At 43.9% G+C, this 21,476-nt stretch overlaps 2 protein-coding genes across 2 annotated transcripts; both read left to right on the top strand.

Annotated features, from left to right (window-relative positions):
• The first annotated feature begins 10,239 nt into the window (after positions 1-10,239).
• Positions 10,240-13,356, top strand: LOC118318312 (regulator of G-protein signaling 21). Its single transcript, XM_035647840.2, has 5 exons — positions 10,240-10,406; positions 10,526-10,618; positions 10,724-10,779; positions 10,995-11,161; positions 12,403-13,356. Exons 1-5 carry the CDS (start codon positions 10,330-10,332, stop codon positions 12,586-12,588), a joined length of 579 nt encoding a protein of 192 aa, XP_035503733.1. The 5' UTR covers positions 10,240-10,329; the 3' UTR covers positions 12,589-13,356.
• Positions 13,357-17,896: 4,540 nt separating this feature from the next.
• LOC118318313 (regulator of G-protein signaling 13-like) lies at positions 17,897-20,908 on the top strand. The gene is made up of 5 exons (XM_035647841.2): positions 17,897-18,137; positions 18,462-18,521; positions 18,864-18,928; positions 19,080-19,246; positions 19,448-20,908. Exons 1-5 carry the CDS (start codon positions 18,058-18,060, stop codon positions 19,634-19,636), a joined length of 561 nt encoding a protein of 186 aa, XP_035503734.2. The 5' UTR covers positions 17,897-18,057; the 3' UTR covers positions 19,637-20,908.
• The last annotated feature ends 568 nt before the right edge of the window (positions 20,909-21,476 follow it).

Consider the following 21,476-nt stretch of genomic DNA (forward strand, 5'->3'; position numbering starts at 1 on the left):
CTTCAGGGTTATTCATTCAGCTCGTAACCGAACGCATATTGCAAGTCATTAAAAGTAATACGATTTGATGTTGTTTACCCCCCAAAAAAACAAGAAAAGATGAGGAAACTCCAGGGGCTGATTTCATAAACCATCTTAAAATAAAAGATGTGTTGTTCGGGCCCTGAGAAAGAAAAAGAAAAAGTCCCAGCATGGAGTGTCACCAATTTAGACTTTTGTTCCAGGAACAAGTACAATATGTTTCTTAATATTTCTCCACCTACGGTAGCGAATACGAGCTGTGGGGGGTCTTTACACATCCGTGGGTTGCTGATAATTTATACATCCCATCAATTTACCCAACGACTCGGAGACGTCTTTTGTCTCCTGTTGGCCCACGGAGGACAAACGTCCGCTGGGAGCGAAGTAAACTGAGGTTATCAAGCAGCATGTTTTTAAAAGATTAGATCAAAAACAACCACGAGCGTCGTCCCTACATCGTCTAATTTTAGTTCAGTACCAACTTCCTGTTATTTACCATTCGGGGACCTTGTTTCTTGAAGCTCAAAAGGCTGCAGACACTCAGAGAATAACATACATCCTGGATCAGAAAGAGGAATAGTCCAACAAATTCGGTCAATAGTCTTACTGGCTTTCTCGCCGAGAGTTAGATGAGATTGATGCAACTCTTTTTAGCCGGTAGCGCGTCAGCTTAGCTTAGCATAAGGATGAGAAACATGCAGCTTGTTTCCAAGGTAACAAAATCGGCCCACTAGCACCTTCCGCATGCTCAGATCTATAAAACACCAAAACGTAAAGCAACATGTTCTCGATTGTTATGCTAAGCTAAGCTAACGGCTCACCGGCTGTAGCTTCATATTGAATTGACAGGAACGACTGAAGCATCTCATCTGTGAGCAAGAAAAGCGTATATATTTCCGAAAAGACTCTTTAACGCCGTTATGATTCAGGGGATTAAGTTCGTCATGACCACAGAAATCCAGCACTTGTCTTTTTACAAGATGGTGATCAGCAACAGATTCACCATCTTCAGTTCATTCCTCGTGCTTTTTTGGAATAGAACATTTTGCACATAACAGAAAAAGGAAAAAGTGATTGTAACCAGAATATGAGAACAGATTGTCGTGACTGAAGCCGAGAGAGAATATCTGGTTCTATACCCACATCAAGTTCAGAAACATGAAAAGCTATGATGTGAAAATTCAAGGTGTTCACTCCTTCGTATAATAATAAATAATAATAATAATAATAATAAATTTCCCTTTTCATTGCTAAAAGCAATCTCAAAGTTCACAAACTTTTGTTCACCGGCAGAGAATGAAGAATCAGAGCTTCTTTTTTCTTTTAGCAGTTTTTTTTTTCCCCGTGTGCTCTTGCAGAGTAGCGCTGTGCAGAGAACTAACACACCTGCCAGTCGCACTGCAGCTCCAGTATCCGATTGTATGTCTTGGCCCTGCTGGGAACTCAACATGGGCCTAATGCTCAGGTGGGAAAGGAGGAGAGGGGACAGAGAAGGTCAAAAAGTTGGAAAAGAAGAATAAGGAGTGTGTAATTAGAAGAAGAAAAAAAAAGGAGTGCAGAGGCTGGATGGAAAGAAGCGGAGAGAGGGCGGGAGCGGGGACGAATGAAAGCGAGGGAGGTAAGACTATTGGGTTTTTGGCGGAGAGAAAAGAGAAAAAGGGGGGAGTCGGTAATGAGAAAAAGAAGGATTTGTAGAGAGGGACAATGAGATGGAACAAGGTGGAGGGTGTGGGAGGTGAGGCAGTAGGGGAAAGGAAGGAAATTAAGTCGGAGCACACACATCGGAGGAAAGGTTGGAGAGGACGGAGGTGGTGGGGGGGGTGGGTGGGACGTGATTGAAAGAGGGGAAAAGGCGGCAGGAACGAAGAGGAAGGAAGGAAGGAGGGATGAACGAGGGGAGGGCCCCCAGTGGCAGACTTCACGCGCCTTAATGCTGGGCTTTAACGACAAAGGAGTGATTAGTGTCTTTCTCTTCCTCCTTCCTCCCAGTCGACGCTGCAGACGACGCTGCGATGAATGTCACATCGTGAAAATATGTGAAGAAGTTCACCGGTTATCACACTGAATATCCCAGAAGAGTCAAATTAAACATCCAGTGCCGTTTCTGACCACTAGTGGTGCTGTGGATCCATGTTTTTTAAGAGTATGTTTGTATTGTGACGTCACCCGCTGGTTTGTGAGCTTGAACCTTGAGTTTGGCATCGAGTTTGACCAGCGCCATCTTGGTTTCGGGGGGTGGTGGCCTGACTGAGATCTAGTCCAGTGCGCGTCCACCTACTCCTGCAACCGCGCACCCATTGGTCGTAACAGCTGTCAATCGCGCTGTATCCACGCTCTTTATCATCTGTTCTACTCTGAATGGACCTCATCCTGTACTGAAGACGTGACACTAGAGATTGAACCATACACTTTACTGACGGTATAAATCGAGTGAGAAGCAGAGTCATCTTCTTTCTGCAGCCAATGGAGTCGCCCTCTGCTGGTCAATCGAGAGAACACAGGTCGACAGTTGTAAGGTCGAAGGAAACGACAAGACAAAGGCCAGGGAGGCGAGTACATGCTGGCAATGAATAAAACTTCCCATAGCAACAATCAATAAGCAGACGGACAGATTTTTTTCAAACAATTTTCAAAATGTATTAATTGTCAAGTAATTTGCTGAAAAACTAAAATACAAAATACATCCTGATTCCTAAATGTTAAGATCGGCAGTTTTCTATCATGGCAAATTGAACACATGTTGATTTTAGACTGTAATTCTTCTATACTAAATATGAAGTCTTATCAGTAGAAAAAAAATTATTAGTTTTTGTTTCAGATATACAACGTGCCCATTTTGCAAAGGTTTCATTTGTCAGGTAGTAACTTGATAACATGTAAATGCATCAGATAATACGCAACATTTGCATTATATTACATAAAAGGCCGGAAAGTCTGGTGTTTGACAGAGGCCTTGTGCCTCGGGAGTAAATCATTTACCCATCACTTTAACTGATTTGCATCCCAACCAACACAGCACAGATCATAAAGGGGATGGTTTTTCCCTTTGTGTCACCTATAACAGTTATTCCGCCTGGTGTCACACTGTAAACCTCTGACAGTGGATAATCTTTATTCATCAGTGCTCACTTATCACCACTAGATGGAGACAAGTGCCTGGTGCCGTCACGTGTACAGTCACAGCCTCATTTATTGTACTGTATAAGTGTCAAGTGACAATGCATGAAATGAAACGGGCACAGTGAACCATGTGTGCACTTTAATGTGACTGTAATTAAAAGCTTTAGTGGGCCAATTATATATAATGTTTTAGTCACACAAACGTGAGAACACTGCAAGAAGGAATTTAACACTGGCCGCAGGGCTTTGCTCCACATCACCTCTTGGTTTTTCTTGTTTGATTGGTAGAATCAGCGCCTGACTAATTTTAAAAGCCGTCGTCATCATTAATTATTACACTGTAAAAAACAGGCCGGTGCACATTCCTGCGGACCGAAGTCAGACAGGTCAGGCATTGGTGGTGTCACGCACGTAGCAGCGACTCTGCTGTCTGAGGACACTAGTCAATAGGAACCTGTCAGTCTGAATCCCCCCCCCCCCCTCCGAATCTGCCCCAGCATCTGCCTCTGAGCGGTGTTTCACTTCCACACACAAGTCTTCCGGTGAAACTCTTGCGACACCGACCCTCCACCTCCCTGACGGCCCGTGGGGACGGTGCTCGCTCCCTCGCGACCGCAACAATGGACGGCAGATGCGGACGGGGCAGCGTGTGTGCAGAGAAGACATGTCGAGTGCGACATGCAGCTGCTGACGACGTCACCAGAAAACAACTGAAACTGAAAGCAGATGACTGTGGCTTCAGTGGCCGGCAACACGACATCATTCCCTGAAACTCTTGTAAACCCGTGCAACAACACGCGGTGGCTGCTCTTTAGTTTTTTGCTCACAAAACGGCAACGATCACAACAACTCGGGGCGCATTCGTGCACATTTCACCTCGCACCTGAAGACGGCCGGAGCGGCCCAAAAAAACGCGCGGCGACAAAAATGAAAACACCGCCGCTCCTCCTCAGATCTCGTGCGTGGCAGTCGGAGGGCCTCGACAACGATCGGCATCCAAAGAATCCAACAACAAACCAAAAAAAAAACCCTTTCTGCACTTTGTTGTAGGAATTTGAAAGTTACTTCCTCGGTGTGCAAACGAGTACTGGATGTCCTCGCTCCCCCCCCCCTTATGGATTTGATAAAGGATTAGTCGGATGTGCTCACTGCGCTGCCCGAGAAAGCAAGCGCCGAGCAGACACATGCACCGACACACGCGTACAGTACAGTTCTTGTTAGGCAATACTGCCCGGATAGAACAAATGAGTATGCGTCCAGAAATCGGACATACAGTCATTGCCATGTTTCTCCACAGTGGCCCCGCAGTGCGTTATTGCACTGATATCTCACTTGCACAGACTTCCTGCCGATCCGGTGAATTATTTCATGACTTTCCATCATTATGAAACGCTGATGTCACAACATTCTGAAAAACGCCTGAAGAGCCGGGTGTTGTGCAGTGGCCTGGTGAGAGGGGGAAATTCTGGTGTTGTGAATACCCCTGCGAAATCCTACCAAATCCTACGAAGCCAAGTCGATGACTCAGTAAAATGTAAGTCCGGCAAAGGACAACCGCTGAATGTTAAAATGGGAACGAAACCATCTTGACCTTCTCTTAAAAGAAACTGTTCCGGAGCTTTCAGCCCAGCATCAATTACGTGTTGTAAGATAGTAAATGGACAATATTTATATCGCACTTTTCTAGTCTTACTGACCATTTAAAGCCCTTTACATGACAAATCACTTTCAATTTAAGTTCAGCGATATAAGTTCAGTTATGAGAAAAAGTTTAAGCCTGAACACTGGTTTGATAAAACCAATCAAAATATAACAGTGCGAAATGGCCAAAAAGGAAAAAAGTTGTCAAGAAAGTAAAGTGACACTGAATAAGCCTATAATCACTTGTCAATAAGGTTTTATTGACAAGTGGATGTGAACATGGAAAACATTTAAAGTGTTATAATAAAGTGATTTGCATCGCCACATAATTATTTCCTCATAAAGCACAGGTACAGGTGCCCTGATGTGTCAAAGTGAAATCAACTGTCACCAAGAGGAACGGGGGAAGCAGGTTGTGACGTCCAAAAGAGAAAAAAAAAGTCTACAACATGATCAGTAAATATGCGGCTGAAAATAACTTCAGGTCAAAGGAATGTTTGTTCAGAGATTCAGTTCATATCCGTTGATCGACGTGTGCATGTCAGAAATCTTGGTAGTATTTTTGGACTTTATTTATAACCTACATGCGTCGGTGGATTGTTTTTATTATTCGTTACTCTTGAGAGGACTCATGGTTTTGCCGTGTGGCATTTGTACCGTACCTCGATTATTATTTTTTTCAATGAATTGCACTGGACTGGAAGCCGTTGGAGCATGTCTTTTATGACATCTGAAATACCTTTTTTTTACATTTCGAACATAACAGACTTTTACCTTACATCTCAATTCCTTGAAAATCCCCAAACTTGTTTTACTCCAATTTGTGTGTATTGCATAGCTACCGAACCTGGCATGTTTCTTGAGCTACTTCAACACCTTGTTACGACGTTGGCCTAACTGCAGTAAAGTTAAACATTATAGAAGTTATTTTAAAGAGGGAAGCCAAAATCCCCAGATACCTGAGATTATTAGTTAATTCAGAAGAGATACGCAATGTATTGATTTTCTTAAATTGTCACGTTGTTAACATCTCCCATTGTTAGACCTGTCGAACTCTGCAGTGTTGATGGTATTTATAGAGCTGAGTTTAAAGAAGTTGTTGATTCAGAGAAGATGAGTGAAAATAGTCTAATAAAATGTCATAAGATGGCCAATAAACGATAAATATGACAATATCAACGTGACCTTATAAGGTACTAAGTACAGAAGTACCTTACCTTACTAACCCTAACCCTATTGTGATATCTGCTTGTTGTCCAATTCAAGCGTGACCATTAAAATTCCACCATTCACAATGTTGGGTCAAGTTGTCCTAATATGATGAAATATTGCAGACATTATAAAAATAATAATAATACATTTCAATAAGTATGCTAGTCATAAGTATATAATAAGTATTGCAAGCAAATGTGTTTTGTTGAGTGATCCTTCTGCTCTCAGTGATCTGCTCGCAGGAGTAGTCATCTATTTTCCAGCGCTCTGTCAACCCACCGTGTCATCAGAGGTGACGACTCAGCCGTTTGACTCGAGCGTCTCCTCGCCTACTGAAATAAGGAATATATGCTGTGTGGTCACAACGATTGTGTATAGTGACACCGGCAAACCACAGAAGTGGAAGTGCCCTACCCTGCTTCTTTTGCTCTGTTGCAACCATAGGTCACCTTTGCTCGATGGTCCAACGTCACTCAACGTGACTGAGTTAAAACCTCTGTGCCCGGAGGTGGATGCTAGAAACGTGTTGTATTGTGTCATCCTTCAATCACTTGACTCACTTCTTGACACTATGTGCTTGAGACTAAAAGGCAACTGATCTCCAAATTTTGGGGGTCTAACATTGGAGTCGAGGCTCTGCAAAGAGGTTGCAAGATAAGTCTTACAGGTCATGAGATAAGTAACAAGAGCATCCTGTGGTTACTACATACAGCACAGTTCGACTCAACAGATGATATTGATGTCGGAGAGTAGCGGGTTGACTTGCATTTTGCTTCTACGTGCCCTTGTATCTCTGGTTCTTGTTGCCATTTACATTTCATTTAAATCCAAAACTGTTGGAACATCTTTCTTACAGTGACTGCAGGGTCACCAAGAACTACAAAAAACTCAGAGGAACTTGTCTTCCCCCCGAAAGCAGTTTTTCAGGAAAATCGACATGCCTCATTTCTCAGTTTCATTTCTAGAAAAACTGCCCACACAGTGCCCAAAAAAATATGGAAGACGTTCCAAACACTTGAATGAAATGTGAGGGTTTCAGTCATATGACCATTGTTGGCACAATTTACAGACCACGCAATTCGAGAGCAATAAATAGGAACATGGGAGGTAGCAAAAAACCACCAGCATACTAGGTGTGGTCGCATACCTGTATCAGCAGAAGACCAGTCAATGCTGCGGATGCAACACCCAAGGAAATGGTTTCAAAAACATGTTTAGGATAATTCCCCCGTGAGACTGTGTTTTCATGAGAAAATCAATTTTGCATTCTGATCTGGGAAGTTTTTGGTCAGTGTCACCACTGCTGCTGAGGCAAAATTGAAAGGGAGTAGGGTATGAGCATGGACTGTACATAAAATTGAACGTAGTCACAGGGTCCGGAATATTTTCCCAAATCAAACACAGTTGCTCCACACTGGAAAATTTGCAATATGTGAGCGCAAGTGTCGCCCACCAAAGAAAATCTGTGGCTGCTGCTTCCCTAACTTGACATTCAAATTTTTACTTTTTCCTTTCTTGTGTGTCACTGGAAATCAGTGATGACAATGTCCCCCATTTGTTTTACACTCAACTGCTTTGACCTTGCTTAGTGCACCTACACTGGCTGTGAACACGCTAATGCTCTCATAGCGAGTGTCAGTATGGAAGAAGTTAAAAAGCTGGCTGGGGTTAGTGAAAAATTTGACTTCCAGGACCAACCCTTTTTGTTCACCATTGTGGTCCAACAAAATGTTGCTACTGAACTAATCATAAGCCCATAGCCTTGGAAGTAACACTCAGTAGTGAGCTATACGGATGCTTATTTTACGTTAAGAGATACACATACAGTTCTAATACTTATCAAAATATTAGTTTTTTCTTTTGTTTTTTTAGGTCTTCAAAAGCCTAAAAATGAACAAGAGAGAGGCCAGGAGAGTGAAAAGCAGTATATATAATGAATCGAATCAATATTAATGTTGCGTTAATGTTTGTTGTGCTCCCTCCGAATGTTCGTACAATTGTATGTTTATGCTTTGGCAACATCCTTGGTTTAAAAGTTTGATGCCAATGAAGCTTTTTGAATTCAACTGAATTCAATTGAATTGAGAAGCCATTAATAACTAACTGCTAAAGCTAACTTGCTAAGCTAAGCCAACCTGCGGATATGAGTACCATGTAAACAACTGTGTATTTGCGAGCAAGTTGCTCAAGAGGGAGGAGAGCTATGATTGTTTAGGCAAAACAAGAGTACGTAGGGCAATAAATTATACAATACGTTTAGCCCGCTGCAGCCTGTATATCATGACTCGCATCTTACAATGATATAGAGAATTAAAGAATTAAAGTTAATGCACAAAATCCTCGCATTGTGATCCTGTTTGTAACATTTCACCAGCTCAGTGGACCGATCATGATGACACTGCGAACGCCGAGTTACCCAACGGATTTTTTTTTTTTGCATACTCTGAACTTTCTCACGTCCTTGACGAAAGTGCTCTTCAATCAAGCGTGAAGTATCAAGGGTGTCGGCCGCTGGGAAACAAACCTGGCAACATTCGCACGTGCATCTCTAGCTACCGCACAGCCACGGTACTTCTAGCATGGAAAGTTTGACCTGGAGCTACTTCAGCATTCTCTTAACCACAAGCTTGCCACTATACACAATAGTAAGACCCCTGAGGGACTCCTGTAAAGCACCCACATAAACACCCACACCCACTCAAACACAAGCACCATGTTGTAAAAATTTTCCATTTCAATCTGGGTCAAATGGCTTCGTACAAAGCTTTTAAGAGGAACTATGTCATGCTTGTTTACATACATGAGTGTAAAAGATTAAGTGTGAATTACAAGGGCATCAATGCATATACTACTACTAATACTACCACTAATAATAATAAGCTTTATTTACATAGTACCGTTAATAACAAAGTGCTTTGAAAGACAAAGCAGACAGGCTCCTCGGGGTAGGTCTCAAAATGCATTAACACTACTAAAACTACCTTATTATAAATAATATAAATAAATAATAGGACAGCATAACATAAAAAAGTGGATTAAAAGAATGACAGCAAAAACGACGCTATTGCGTAAAAGCAATGAATAAATACAAATAAAAACAGTAAAAGCAATGGAACATTGAGAAAAGCATGTAAGCGTCATACTTTTCTGACAGTGAACACTTTCTAATTATATGGCTCAGTGCATGTCTCAATTTCTGTGTGCACGTTTATTATAGATGTATATTTATAGAGTGTACAATTATAGTTATTATTATTAGAGTTTTTTCTCCCTCAGCTTTTGATTGTTCTCCTTACACCTGTGGACACTGGAAATATAGTCTGACACTTGGGCTGATTTTGTGATAACAAGAGTGTTTTCTGCAACTGAATCAGTCCAATCATGAGTCAGTCTTTTTATTTGGACCCGATTCAATCCTAACTTGATTGTCTACAATCCAAAAATACAACCGTTTGCTCAAAATCTGGGGTTTGTATTTCCATCAACAATGAATATACTGAATTCATGGTAATGAAGGGAACACGTGCAACAGTGCTGATGTGTTTTGGGTTTTCTTTACACAAATGGAAGCTACGTACTGTATACTGTATCAGACTTTGGCAAACTAAACTAAACAGGCAAACCTTGTTAATAGGAGCATTTAATTGTTTGGATTTTGTTTTTTGGACAATAAGAAAATAATAAGAATAAGAAAAAAGAACTTACAGTGATGGTTATTTCCCACTTTTAACTTTATTTTTAGTCAATTTCCCCACCATAATTATGCATAAGTTATTGTGTAGTATAGTAAATAAGTATTTTCTTACAAATCCAACATCAAATCTATCTTAAATATTCTTCTTTATATCGATGGAAAAGTGAATTTTCCAAACACACCCATAAATTTCGTCGTGGTGCAACAGTGGAGTTAGACATTAACCACTGACTAATGCCTCACGGTTTATATCATCAGATGCCCAACCCTGGCTCCATTAATCTGGTCTCCTTAGAACCTCAATACGACTGACAGGTGACACGTTAAAATGTACATGTCCCCCCATACATACAATGCACAACACGGAGTCGGGAGAAAAGCATGGAAGCAGGAATCAGGAGTCGAAAAACTCCTCTCTTTTTTTTGTTACTGGAATTTTACAGCAGTGAGTCAGTGACAACCAGCGAGTGGGTCTAAATAGCAGCTGTATGTTTATCTGAATGGTATGTAGATACCTGTAGCAGCAGGCCCTCAGCGTCATCCCTGCAACTCCTCTCCTGCCCGGTTAAAGGTGAGCGCAGGAGGCGGCGGTGCTGTTTGCCCACCGCGACTCCTCGGAGGACGTTCACAGAGATGTCACCATGCCCAAACTTTTGTTTTCGAAGGTTCGGTTTTACGAGATCAGGGATCTGATGCAGAATGTGAAGCGGCCGAGAAGGTAAGCCTCACATTGCGACGATGGAATCATTTGGAAAAAACGTCCACCGGCTGTGCATTGACTTAGAATGTGAAGCTTCACATTAACAAACACTAAGTGTGACTTCATTTGTTTCGCAGGACTGATATTCTTAACGGAAGGAGGCGTAAAAAGGACGTCCAGGGCCTGATGGTGCCAAAAATAAACGATGAGCCGTCTCCTGTAAAACTCAGGTAGTTTATGTTGCACTATTATAGATATCTGTGTTTATGTGTTTTATTTATAGTTCATATCATTAGGGTGAAAAATGAACACTCAAATCTTTATCTCTATTACAGTTGGCAGACTGAGCATAAACTACACCTAACTCTGGAAAAGTTGTTACGGGATAAAAGTAAGTTAAAAAATGTTCTTCTTTCTAAACAATTTAAATGATAAACAATCAAATGAAAATCACATTTTAATTATTTAATGTACCCTGATGGTCTTTCTAATCAGTGATTCTTGAGCTCGGGGACAAAACAGGCTTAGATTTAAAAAAAAAAAAAAATCCTGATTATTTTTTAAAAAATGAATCGTAAAATAATTTCTTTTGTATCTTTCCCTCAGAGTGTTTGGCGGCGTTCCAGACTTACCTGCAGTCGGAGTTCAGCGATGAAAACCTCGAGTTCTGGCTGGCGTGTGAAGACTTCAGGTCGACCGCCTCGCCTGACAACCTGCACTGGAAAGCTGAGGAGATCTACGAGGAGTTCATCCGGCCCGCGGCCTGCAGAGAGGTCAGTCCGTCGGTCGCACCAGGGCTGAGAATGATACATCTGGACCAACACAGCCAGCAGACATTTCAGATGAAACTCCCTTCTCCGTGCTAAAGTACGCGAGACACGGTCCAGAATAGGAGCTACAGCTTTTCAAAATGGATATTACAAAAGAGCGGGAAGTGCTTTTGCAACACACACAAGAAATGGGAGCTCATATTAGCAAGGAGGGTAATGAACGCCAGGCGAATTATTTGCGCTAGTAGATTACATAAATCAATGCAAAGAAGCGGCTAGGCGCGGATTTCGCGTCACTGAGTCGGGCGATGAGAATCGCGCGAAGACCCGAATTTCGTGTGATAGCCAATCATCGTCGAGATCCTCCCTCCGTCACTGAAGTCAGACGGCCCGTCATTGAAGAAGAAATGGAGGATGACTATAGTTGCGTGTGGGCAGGCCGACACAAGTTGCTTTTTGTACTGTGACCGGGGGCAAGGAGAGGGTTTGGCAGGAAGTGAATGAGGAAGTTCGACGCTGGCTTTAGCCTGTTAGCACAACCGCTATGCGTAGCTTTCCCATCTGCATTTCTGTCTGCCTTCTTTCATTCAACAAACGCAAAGGGCAAATGTCCGGCGAACGACGCAAATTAGCACAAATGTTCCAGCGATCAAACTTTTTAGCGCGAGCGACATGAAAATTCGCGTGAAAGTTCGTCCGATGTGAACGTACCGTAAGTCACAGTAGATCAAGCAATACGGGACGCGACAATTAAACGACACAACTGCCACTTAAGGAAGTCTTAGTACTTAAGGAATGCCCCGCGACACTCGAAAAAGTCACCTCACAGCATTTAGACCAAGGATGGACCTGTTGGCATTTTGCCACAAAAAAAAAAATAATCTAAAACCATATGCAGATCAGAGGCTAGTTCCTGAATCTACGTCTTGTTTTGAGGCGTAATATATCCAGCAACAATAGTTTTTTTTACAGCCCAGTTTGATATTATCTCATTCGGTACGTACTACATGCTGGGTTTTTCACGAGGCCAAAGGAGAAGGAAGAAGCATTTCTCTGTCTATTACTGTTGGATGACGTTTACACTTTGAGAGAAGGAACATCTTGATACCAGCATCGTTACTAGATGACAGGAAAAAACGTCCTCAGCAGCACACAGACGACCGAACAAACTGAACCAATACGTGACCACTTGCCACATCAACCTGACATCAAATACATTGACTTTTCTTTTTGGTTTGTTCCAGATCAACGTTGACCACCATATTAGGGAGAATATCAAGAAGTCCTTGGAGAAACCGAGCCTCTCCTGCTTCGACGAGGCCCAGAAACACGTCTACCTGCTGATGGAAAGAGATTCCTGCCCCAGATTCCTGCACTCTGACGTCTACCTGAGTCTGAAGCGCAAATCCAGAACTATGTGGTACATCTAGCTGAGAGGGAATGCTCTCATCAGGTCGACGCGGCTTTTAAAAAAATCCTCACGCGGCAGGACTGAAAAGTTACTTCACAAAGTATGAAACAAACAAAAACAGCTATTCTTTTGTAGGGGTAGGTGATAGCTCACATACTCGAAACCCCAGACTGAAACTAAGTTTTCAACCATGTGTATTGTAACTTCTTTTTTTTTTTTTATAATGGCAAGCTAATAAAAATGTTTATCTATAAATAACTTTAAGTGAATAATTGAAAGAATTAGAAAAACAAATCAAAGCAATTTGAAGATCACACATTAGTGCAGAAATATGAGATTAAGAAAGCTGCCGACGATAAGATAAAATAAAAACTCTGGAAAACGATGAATCTAGTCGGTAAGATCAGAGCCAAGCAGTTTGAACAATTTGTGCTAATTTGTGTTTCCTTTTTTTTAAGTTTGAAAAAGTTGAAGGTGAATTCAAGCAATTCAAGAAAGTGTCAAAATGTCTTTGAGAAGGATTTAAAAGGGGATAAGGAGAGGATTGATGAAATGTTGTGGACTATAATAAAGCAGGACAAACACCTAAGAGGAGAAAAGTAATGTGAGTGGGGGGGGGGGAGTATTTGTACGTAGAGGGAGGAAGACGGATGTTGGTATGTGTCAGTAGACGACTGTCCAGAGTTTGTTGTTGTTTGAAAATCTATACGTGTTACATGAAAGTGTTTCCGAGTACAGTACGATAAAGGATTTGGAATGATGAATAAATGGTTTGTGATAAGTGGAATAAAACGTAGTTTTCTTTAAAGTGTAAACAGAGGACGACCCTCTCTACCTCCTGAGCCACACCGGCCGTAGGTGGGAGTTCCATAAATGGGCGTAAGCTTACATTTTTTTTCCCTAAATCATGACCCGATTTCTGTCATTCCCAGCTCATCGTCTTTTATTCTATTTTCACATCGTCAGAAGCCTGAGACAAAGGTTTCTAATCATCTGATTGGCTGACTGCAGCTGCGGGCGTGCGGATGGGCATGAAAATAAGAGCGGCAAGAGTTTCCATTGCTCACCCAGCAAGGAGCTTCTGTTTTCGGTCACATGGTCCGATATATCCTCTTAATTAGGCACAGAGATGACTCCACACAGCAGCGGTAGGGTTCACCAAAGTGGAAAGAAGTAACCCTGTGGTAACCCTTGATCCGGCGCTCTGTTCTGTAAATGGCCTTATTCCCGAGAATTGTGCCTTAAAAAGGAGCAGCGAGGCAGCTAAGAATAACCCAGGGGGCTTAGACGACAACACGCGCAGTCATCGGACAACCTGATGCGTAACAGATCAGCCGCGAGATGTTCTGCCTTGTTAGGGGAATAATCTCATCACCGGCAGACAACGGTGGCAGAGATACACCGAGAGGAAAACCCTGAGAGAGTTGCATGTTTTTTTGCTCAAGTAAAATGTGGAGGAGAAAGCTTTAGATACTTGAAATAAAGTTTTTGTTTTTACAGGTTGTGGATCCACATACCTATCTAAACTGTAGCTTGTTCTGTTTCTTCTGAACAGTCTTTCCATATTATTATATATATCAAATTGAATGATTCATAAAGGAAAACGTGAAAAAATGTGAAGGAGAACATGACTGCTGCATGGATTTGACGGAGCGCTTGTCAAAAGGAAGTGCTCGTAGGACAACACAGACCAGGGTTTGCGTCCAGAGGAAACCAAAAGCACCTACTGTAGGTTACGTCAAATGTAACTATAAATGTTAAGTTCTCAAATCAGTGATTCTTGAGCTCGGGGACAAAACAGGCTTAGATTTAAAAAAAAAAAAAAAATCCTGATTATTTTCAAAACCTATATCAATATATTTGTTCAATACAGTTTTGGATAGCTCACAATGTTTTTGTACAACCTCCCAGTTGTAACATTTTTTTTTATTTTTTAATAAATGCCATCAGACACAGAAGTGTCTATAAAAGTATTTTTGAATGAACCTTTCACAGATATTTTGACTCATTTCAGTTCAGCCTTGCCCCACTCTCAACACTGAAAACAGTTTTCACACCAGGTAATGAACTGTTTTCAGTGTTGACAGTGGGGCAAGGCTCCTCTCAGATTTTCCATTGGAATATCAAAAGTATACCAAAGTATATCAAAGTCCACAATGGAGGCCACCACAAAGTACACGACAAAGGCCAACGTTAAAAAAGATGTCCAAAACCCAATATCCTTAACAAAATGTATTTGATGCAGGAGACTAGAGGTATATGAATGTCATACTTTTGGTCTGCAGGCTGAAACTATTCACGGGTGCCACGGTCAAAAAACTCTTCATCTTGTCTTGACTTCTCAGTGTCTCACCACGGCCTCGATGTCAAAACGTCAGAAACTTGGGGGGTTGTTCCCGATGAACGCCAAAGGTCTCACGTCTCCTGCGTCACATGTCGCGCCGTCCCTTCGCACACAATCTGTCTGAACTGTTTTCCCATGGCCCAGCGCCGTTACCACGGCAACGAACGGGAAGTGAGTACTGTCGGCGGTGTTGAGTCAAGACCGCGGTTAAGTTCCCCTGGGGAACTTAACCGCCAGATATGGAATGTCAGACGCGTATGTCTCGTATGTCACTTTTTGTACACGTAAATGCTGGAGTCTTCTTTGGTATAATTGTAGACACAGAATAAAATATAAAAAGTCGTTACATGTCAGAAACACGCTGATGTGCAGCGTGAGGGACAGCTCTCAGTTCACAGTGTTTGGTGAGGCTTCACAACGCCTCGGTGCTTCTCACCGTGTTTGGGCAGAAGAAGGGAGAGCAGCGTCAGTGGAGCCGAACCAAAAGGTGGTTTGCAACAGGGGGCAGCAGGAGTGACTGACCAAGGCTAAATAAAAAAAGATGTATACAGCACTGTACTGTGAGATCTGCAACTACTGTCCTATCTCTTCCTTTCAGTGTTCTGCCCAAATCATTCCTCCTCCTCTCCAAACCCATACAACATTTAGCAGCGGGCTAATCCAACTAGAGCGGTTAGTTGGTGCCGCGACGTTGCATTTACTTTAATAAGTCCGTCGAGTCAAGTATCTTTTAGTATTTCACCGAAGGACAAAAGTGTTTCACTTTCCCACAATTTGAATCAGATCTGAAAAGGTTCATTTTCTCGGATCTCTGTGAGCGTCGGAGCTTGATTCGTATTTGCATCGGATCTGCAAACCTCCGAATCAGGACTTTGAATTGATTCATAGGACCGAATAGTATCTCGTCCACCGATAGTCCTGTACCTGATTCACCCTGTTGTCAATGGTGAGCATTTCCAACATAAATTCTTTTTTTTTGGCGGGTGCTGTGTTGTCTTATCAGCGTAACTGACGCCTCACAACCAGAAATGGTCGGCGATGGTCAAAGCTTCCACCCGAGTCTTTTTCCATGTACAGGTGTAGATTTATGTTGTGAGAGCAGCACATCGTTGGCGTCACAACAGTCACAGATTAACGTAAAAGCACTCACAGTCGAGGCTAACTGGGTTCGGGGTAAAGGTCAGGGTTCGCGTCGACGCCTGGGTGCAGCACTACGAACGTCTTCCCGATGAGACCGTCCTAAAAATGTGCGTCATTATCCCTGTTATTTAAAGTGTTCCAGGGCTCACCTCTCCATGTAATGGATGGGTTTTCTCTCTCTCTCTCTCTCTCTGCCTCCCAGAGTGGAACAACTGCAAATGCTTTCGATGGCTGATGTGGTTTGCGCATGTCTCGCGAACCAGTCGTGAGAAATCCGCCCTTCAGGCCTCCGTACGCCACCATCGGCGTGGTTCGTCAAACAGCGTCACGCCTCGCATCTGACCGTGGGCGCAAGCTTTTTTCCGCATGGAACTTATACATTCCCCTCAGACATGCATGTCAGGACAACCATAGAATGTATGTAAAGATGGATGACGTGACAGCTCCCAAGAGCGAAGCCAAGTTGGACCTGGGCCAAACTAAAAAAAAAAAAAAAAAAAATCTGTACATATCAAATACATTCTTTCCAAAGACGGTTTCTGTCATTTTCGGCAGTTGTTATCACACTGACGCATGTTCGAGTGTTCATTTTTCCAGTAAGCTCGGATTTAATTTCTTCACACGATGCCACGAAAACGTAGTGGAACGTCACGGTCGACAGCTGGGGCGTGTCATCCATCGTTCTTTCTTTTTTTAAACAGCCTGTGGTCGAAACCAGCTTGTTTTTCTTATCGTTAACATCCGATACGAGTTCAGGAACCCATGTTTGATTCCCACATCACTGTTCAGGTCCAATCATGTGCAGAAAAACCTCGGCGTCAACGGCTAATTCCGGCTCCTGCTAGTCACTCGTCACACAGTCTGTCCAGTTCACCGCAAGCTCTCGAACGACGGCTCAAATCCGAGCCGAGCCCGCTTGTTTTGTCTTCAGCCGTCCGTTCCCAGTCCCTCCAGTGACTAACGGGCCCCAGCGTAAAAAGGATGTGGCGGCCCGTCGAATGTGCGTGAGTCAGGGACGACATTGGCATTGGATTCCCTGTTCGTTATTGCAGCAGCCTCAACCTGACCAAACCCGGCGCTACACCTTGTTGTGCTATCACGCCCCAATGAGTGAGCTGATGTCGCAATTTCTTGAGGTGAGTGAAGACGCGTGGCCTTATGAAGCTCGCATTTTACGCCTTCCTCACAGGTTTTGCACTTTGACCCTCGCTGGGACGGTTTCCACGTTGAAGTAATAAGCGCGTCGGCTGAGACAAGACTGTGGTGGTGACATGACGTCCTAACTTCCTGTCTCTGTTGCAACCAATTTTTTTTGCCGCTTCCCCTTTCTCGCGTCCGGCCGCGGCCTCGCGTTGCACGAAACTCCGCCGAATTGCGACGGGTTCCTGTGGGACTGATAAAGGTTTGAAGTCGATGCTTTTTCTCTCGCAAGAGAGGCAGGGCGCGGTCCGTTCCATGTGTCTTCGACAGGTCCGACTCTTCAGTCCCATTTCAATGGGGGAAAAGAAAAACCCCACACAGCACGAGAAAGGTCACGATTTGCCTATCACAGTCACAGTCACTGTCATTTGCATCTGTGCTGCCAGACTAAAAATAATGTGAACACAGCATGCTTTCAGTCGGGTGGGGGGGGGGTTTGCTTGTTTGGCTCACCCCGTCTGGAGGAGGGAAGGCTCGACGGCGGCAGATGGAAAGGAAGCAGAGAGAGACATAATAGGGAGTAAAGGCGACACGAGGAAGGGAATCATCAGTACAGTGTGAGCATGTGTTGTTTCTAACAGTGACGGAGGAGGAGGAGGAGGAGGAGGAGGAGGGGGAGGAGGAAGGGGTGCTTCCTCTTCAGTCTGGGCCGGACTGCTGATGTATCCCAGCAGCCCCCGGGCCCATAGCAACAGGAAACCCTGGTATATAAAGCCACGACGCAGGGGGAACCCTCCTAAGTGTCTCTCAGCCGCAGCATGACCGGGACGGAGAGCCTGCGAGTCGTGGGGACTTAACAAGACAATGCCCAGCGCCGCCGCCGAGCCACTCGACACGCAGCACTCCATCATGGACAGGGATGACAGGAGGAGAAACAAGAACATGTGAGTGACGCTCCGGCGAGAACCGCCGGGATCCCCGTAGACGTGCCGGGCCGATGAAAAATGACGCCGAGCTAAAGTGTTGACCACAAGGCGATGCATTTGACAGAGAAGGGGCGGTTTTGCCTTTTTTCAAGTTGTTGTATATTATGGATGCTGGATGATTATTTTGTGAAAATATTTAAAAGTTTTTAAAGTTCTTTACTAGAGGATGCCCAGCATGCTTTCACAGACTCACTTTAAAACTAATTTTGCAGCAATGAATCCAACAGGGGAATATATATATATGAATATGTGTTATAACGTCTTTCTTATCTCTACACACAGTGGAAAGAACTTCATGTGCCGACTCCAGTGCATGTTCTCCCACTCGTCGAGCTCGGAGAGGTAAGGAGACTTACGGAGTGTTTTGCATACGTTCCGGGTTCTAAAATAGCCGGCCCTGCGCTCCCATCATTTCCATCTATGGCATCATGAAAATGATTCAAATGAACTAGAGACACCATGTTTGCTTTGGCACGGCGCGCATCGCACACGCCGACTTCTCCCGTGGCTTTGACCTTTTTTTTTTTTTTTTGCACAAATTTGATAAGCTACATCCGCTACGCTTTGATCAGGGGCCGCGTCCGTGTCCTCGCGGGCCCCCTCGCTCGGCTTCTCCCCGGCGTTCTTTATTTAACGCAAATTTGATTTTTGGTCGAGTAATCCAACTTGCCTTCCCTCTCCCAGCAGGCTAAGTTTAGAAGATACCCAACAATGGTCACAGTCACTGGAAAGGCTCCTCGAGTCTAAATGTAGGTTGCATTTTTCCCCCTTGAGGACGAGGATACGGATAGAACATTGAATTATGTTTTGTGAGGGAAAGGAGTTTGAGAGGGAATAATTGCCTGTTTTTTTCCTCTTTTCCCATGTTTTCGGGGGGGGGGGGGCGGTGTTCTTCGTCAGATGGACTGGCCACCTTCCGCAACTTTCTCAAGTCCGAATACAGCGACGAGAATATCGAGTTCTGGCTCACCTGCGAGGATTACAAGAAGATCAAGTCTTCCTTCAGAATGTCCTCGCGAGCCAAGAAGATTTATGAGCAGTTCATCAAGGCAGAATCTCCTAAAGAGGTAAAAATCCAACGCCAAGCGCACACGCACTCTGTCTCCCTACTGTACGCTCGGGTGTTTGCGTGCGCTTATATCCGGCTGAATAATGGAGATACACACTGAGAGAGCATCACAGACACGTGCCTGCTTCAAAATCCCTCGCTCGCGCGCGCGGCTCAGTCGCCCTCATTCCCCTCTCTCTCCTCTGTGCACTCCTTCCAGATCAACATCGACTATCACACCCGCGAGCAGATCAAGAGGAACGTCAAGAGTCCCAGCGTGCACTGCTTCGACGACGCCCAGAAGATCGTGTACGGGCTGATGGAGAGGGACTCGTACCCGCGGTTCCTCCGCTCCGACATTTACAGAACTCTCCTGGAGAACCTGGCCGCCGACGCCACGAAGGGATGAAGGCGCAGTCGGGGAGGGAGAAAGAGAGAGAGAGAGAGAAAAAAAGGACATTAGAAAAACCCATAACTGGAATGTCTGAGCTCCTTCCGGAGGGAACGACTGACAGCAAAGAAGGAAGGAGGGCGGACCGGCGCGGCACGCGGCGGCAAGGCCGCGCACCTCACACCGGTGCCACTAGATCCGGAAAGCAAGCGGCGACCCGGGTCCCGTCAACAAGGAGGATGATCCCCGACACCGGGGACCGACCGGCCTCGTGGCCCTGTGGTGTGCACTCTGCACCGGGCGTGCAGTGAATGAGTCAGCGTTGCCGCGGCGACGCCCGCCCTGACCGCGGAGCTGCGTGAGGGGAAGCCGTGCAGCGGACCTCCTTTGGCCTTCTTTGCAGGGGGTGTTTCCTGTGCAGATTGAGATTAGAGGATGTATGATGTCGCACTCGATCAGTTGCGTGCGTGCGTGCGTGCGTGCGTGCGTGCGTGTATTTAGTTTATTCATTTTAATTTAGCTGCCACTGACACACAATGATCTGTCACACGCAGAGCTGGCCAAGCATCTGGTGAAAGAACTCACGCAGGCGACAAACCCGAAGGCGGCTGAAGGACTTGATAGTCACGTGTCGTCCTTGGGGACGGGTTACAGAAGGCCACTTAGTTGTGCAAGATTTTTCTTGACTGATATGACGTTTTCAAAAACTAATACTGATATTATGATTATTTTTAGATTTAGGCTGCCTGTGGGTGATACTTTTTTTCAAAAATTTTAATAACTTTAAGGTGGTAATTTTCCAAACAGTAAAAGTAGCTAGTATTGTCTCTTTCAGGGCAACTGCAAGATAGTTTATATTTTTTCAAGGATGGCAAAACATAAATCGTGCACACGTCTGCGTTGAATCTTGAACTTCTGCGTCGCAGCCGGTGATTGTCTGACTTAATTCCTCAGCACACGACGACTTCCAGTCAGTCGAAGAAAAGAAAAAAAGCGTTACAGCACTGAAGCGTCAACAGTTGTGATTTTATTTCACAAACTACGAGTGGAAAATGAAATAGAAATAGTATCGCGTTGCATGATGGGATGTTCAAACTTATGTCTTAATACTCTACAAACCATGTTGTTTGAACGTGTTTCTTAGGGAGTTGATAGTTAATGTTAAACATTTTTATTATTTATTGTTGATTGTCACAATTTCAGTACAATTTTTTCTTCTTTTTTTTTGCAGTGTTGATGTGCTTCTTCAAATGTTAGTGATTTGAATGACATTAAATTATTTAAATTGCATCCTTGGCTGTTCAGTTTCGTCCCGCGGCCGTGGTGCCGTGATTTTCAGTGTTGTGGTTCTTGTTTAACGACGACAGCAACACACTCCCCGGTGAAATGGATCTTAAACACGGCGTTGGAAAAAAAAAAATGACGAGATGTTTGCGTAACGACTGTCTGTGATGTGTTTTAAAGCAAATAGTCCACCGCGGCGGGATGGAAACACGGGGGGCCGCGCCAAGTCCGAGTCGGCTGACGACTTATCTTCGCTGTTAGGGAGAGAGAAGCAGCTCACACTCCATCTTACAAGTGACAAATTATAGACAGATATTTCTAATAGTGCTCCGGGTCTCACATTAGTCAAACATTTTCTGCATTTGAATTTTGAAAAAATCTGATTTTCCATCCCCAAGAAAAATAAGCAGACATTCAAACTGAGAAACTGGGTAGAACTATGTACAGTACGTTGGGGAAAAAATAATCCAACAAAACCTCTTTTTTTAAAACAGGAGCATTGATTTGATGTGTCCGAGTTGCATTTTTGTTTCTTTCAAACTTTACGGGAAGTATCATCAAAGCAAAATGCTAT

This window comes from Scophthalmus maximus, chromosome 13 (assembly GCF_022379125.1).
Source record: "Scophthalmus maximus strain ysfricsl-2021 chromosome 13, ASM2237912v1, whole genome shotgun sequence".
Lineage (NCBI taxonomy): Eukaryota > Metazoa > Chordata > Actinopteri > Pleuronectiformes > Scophthalmidae > Scophthalmus > Scophthalmus maximus.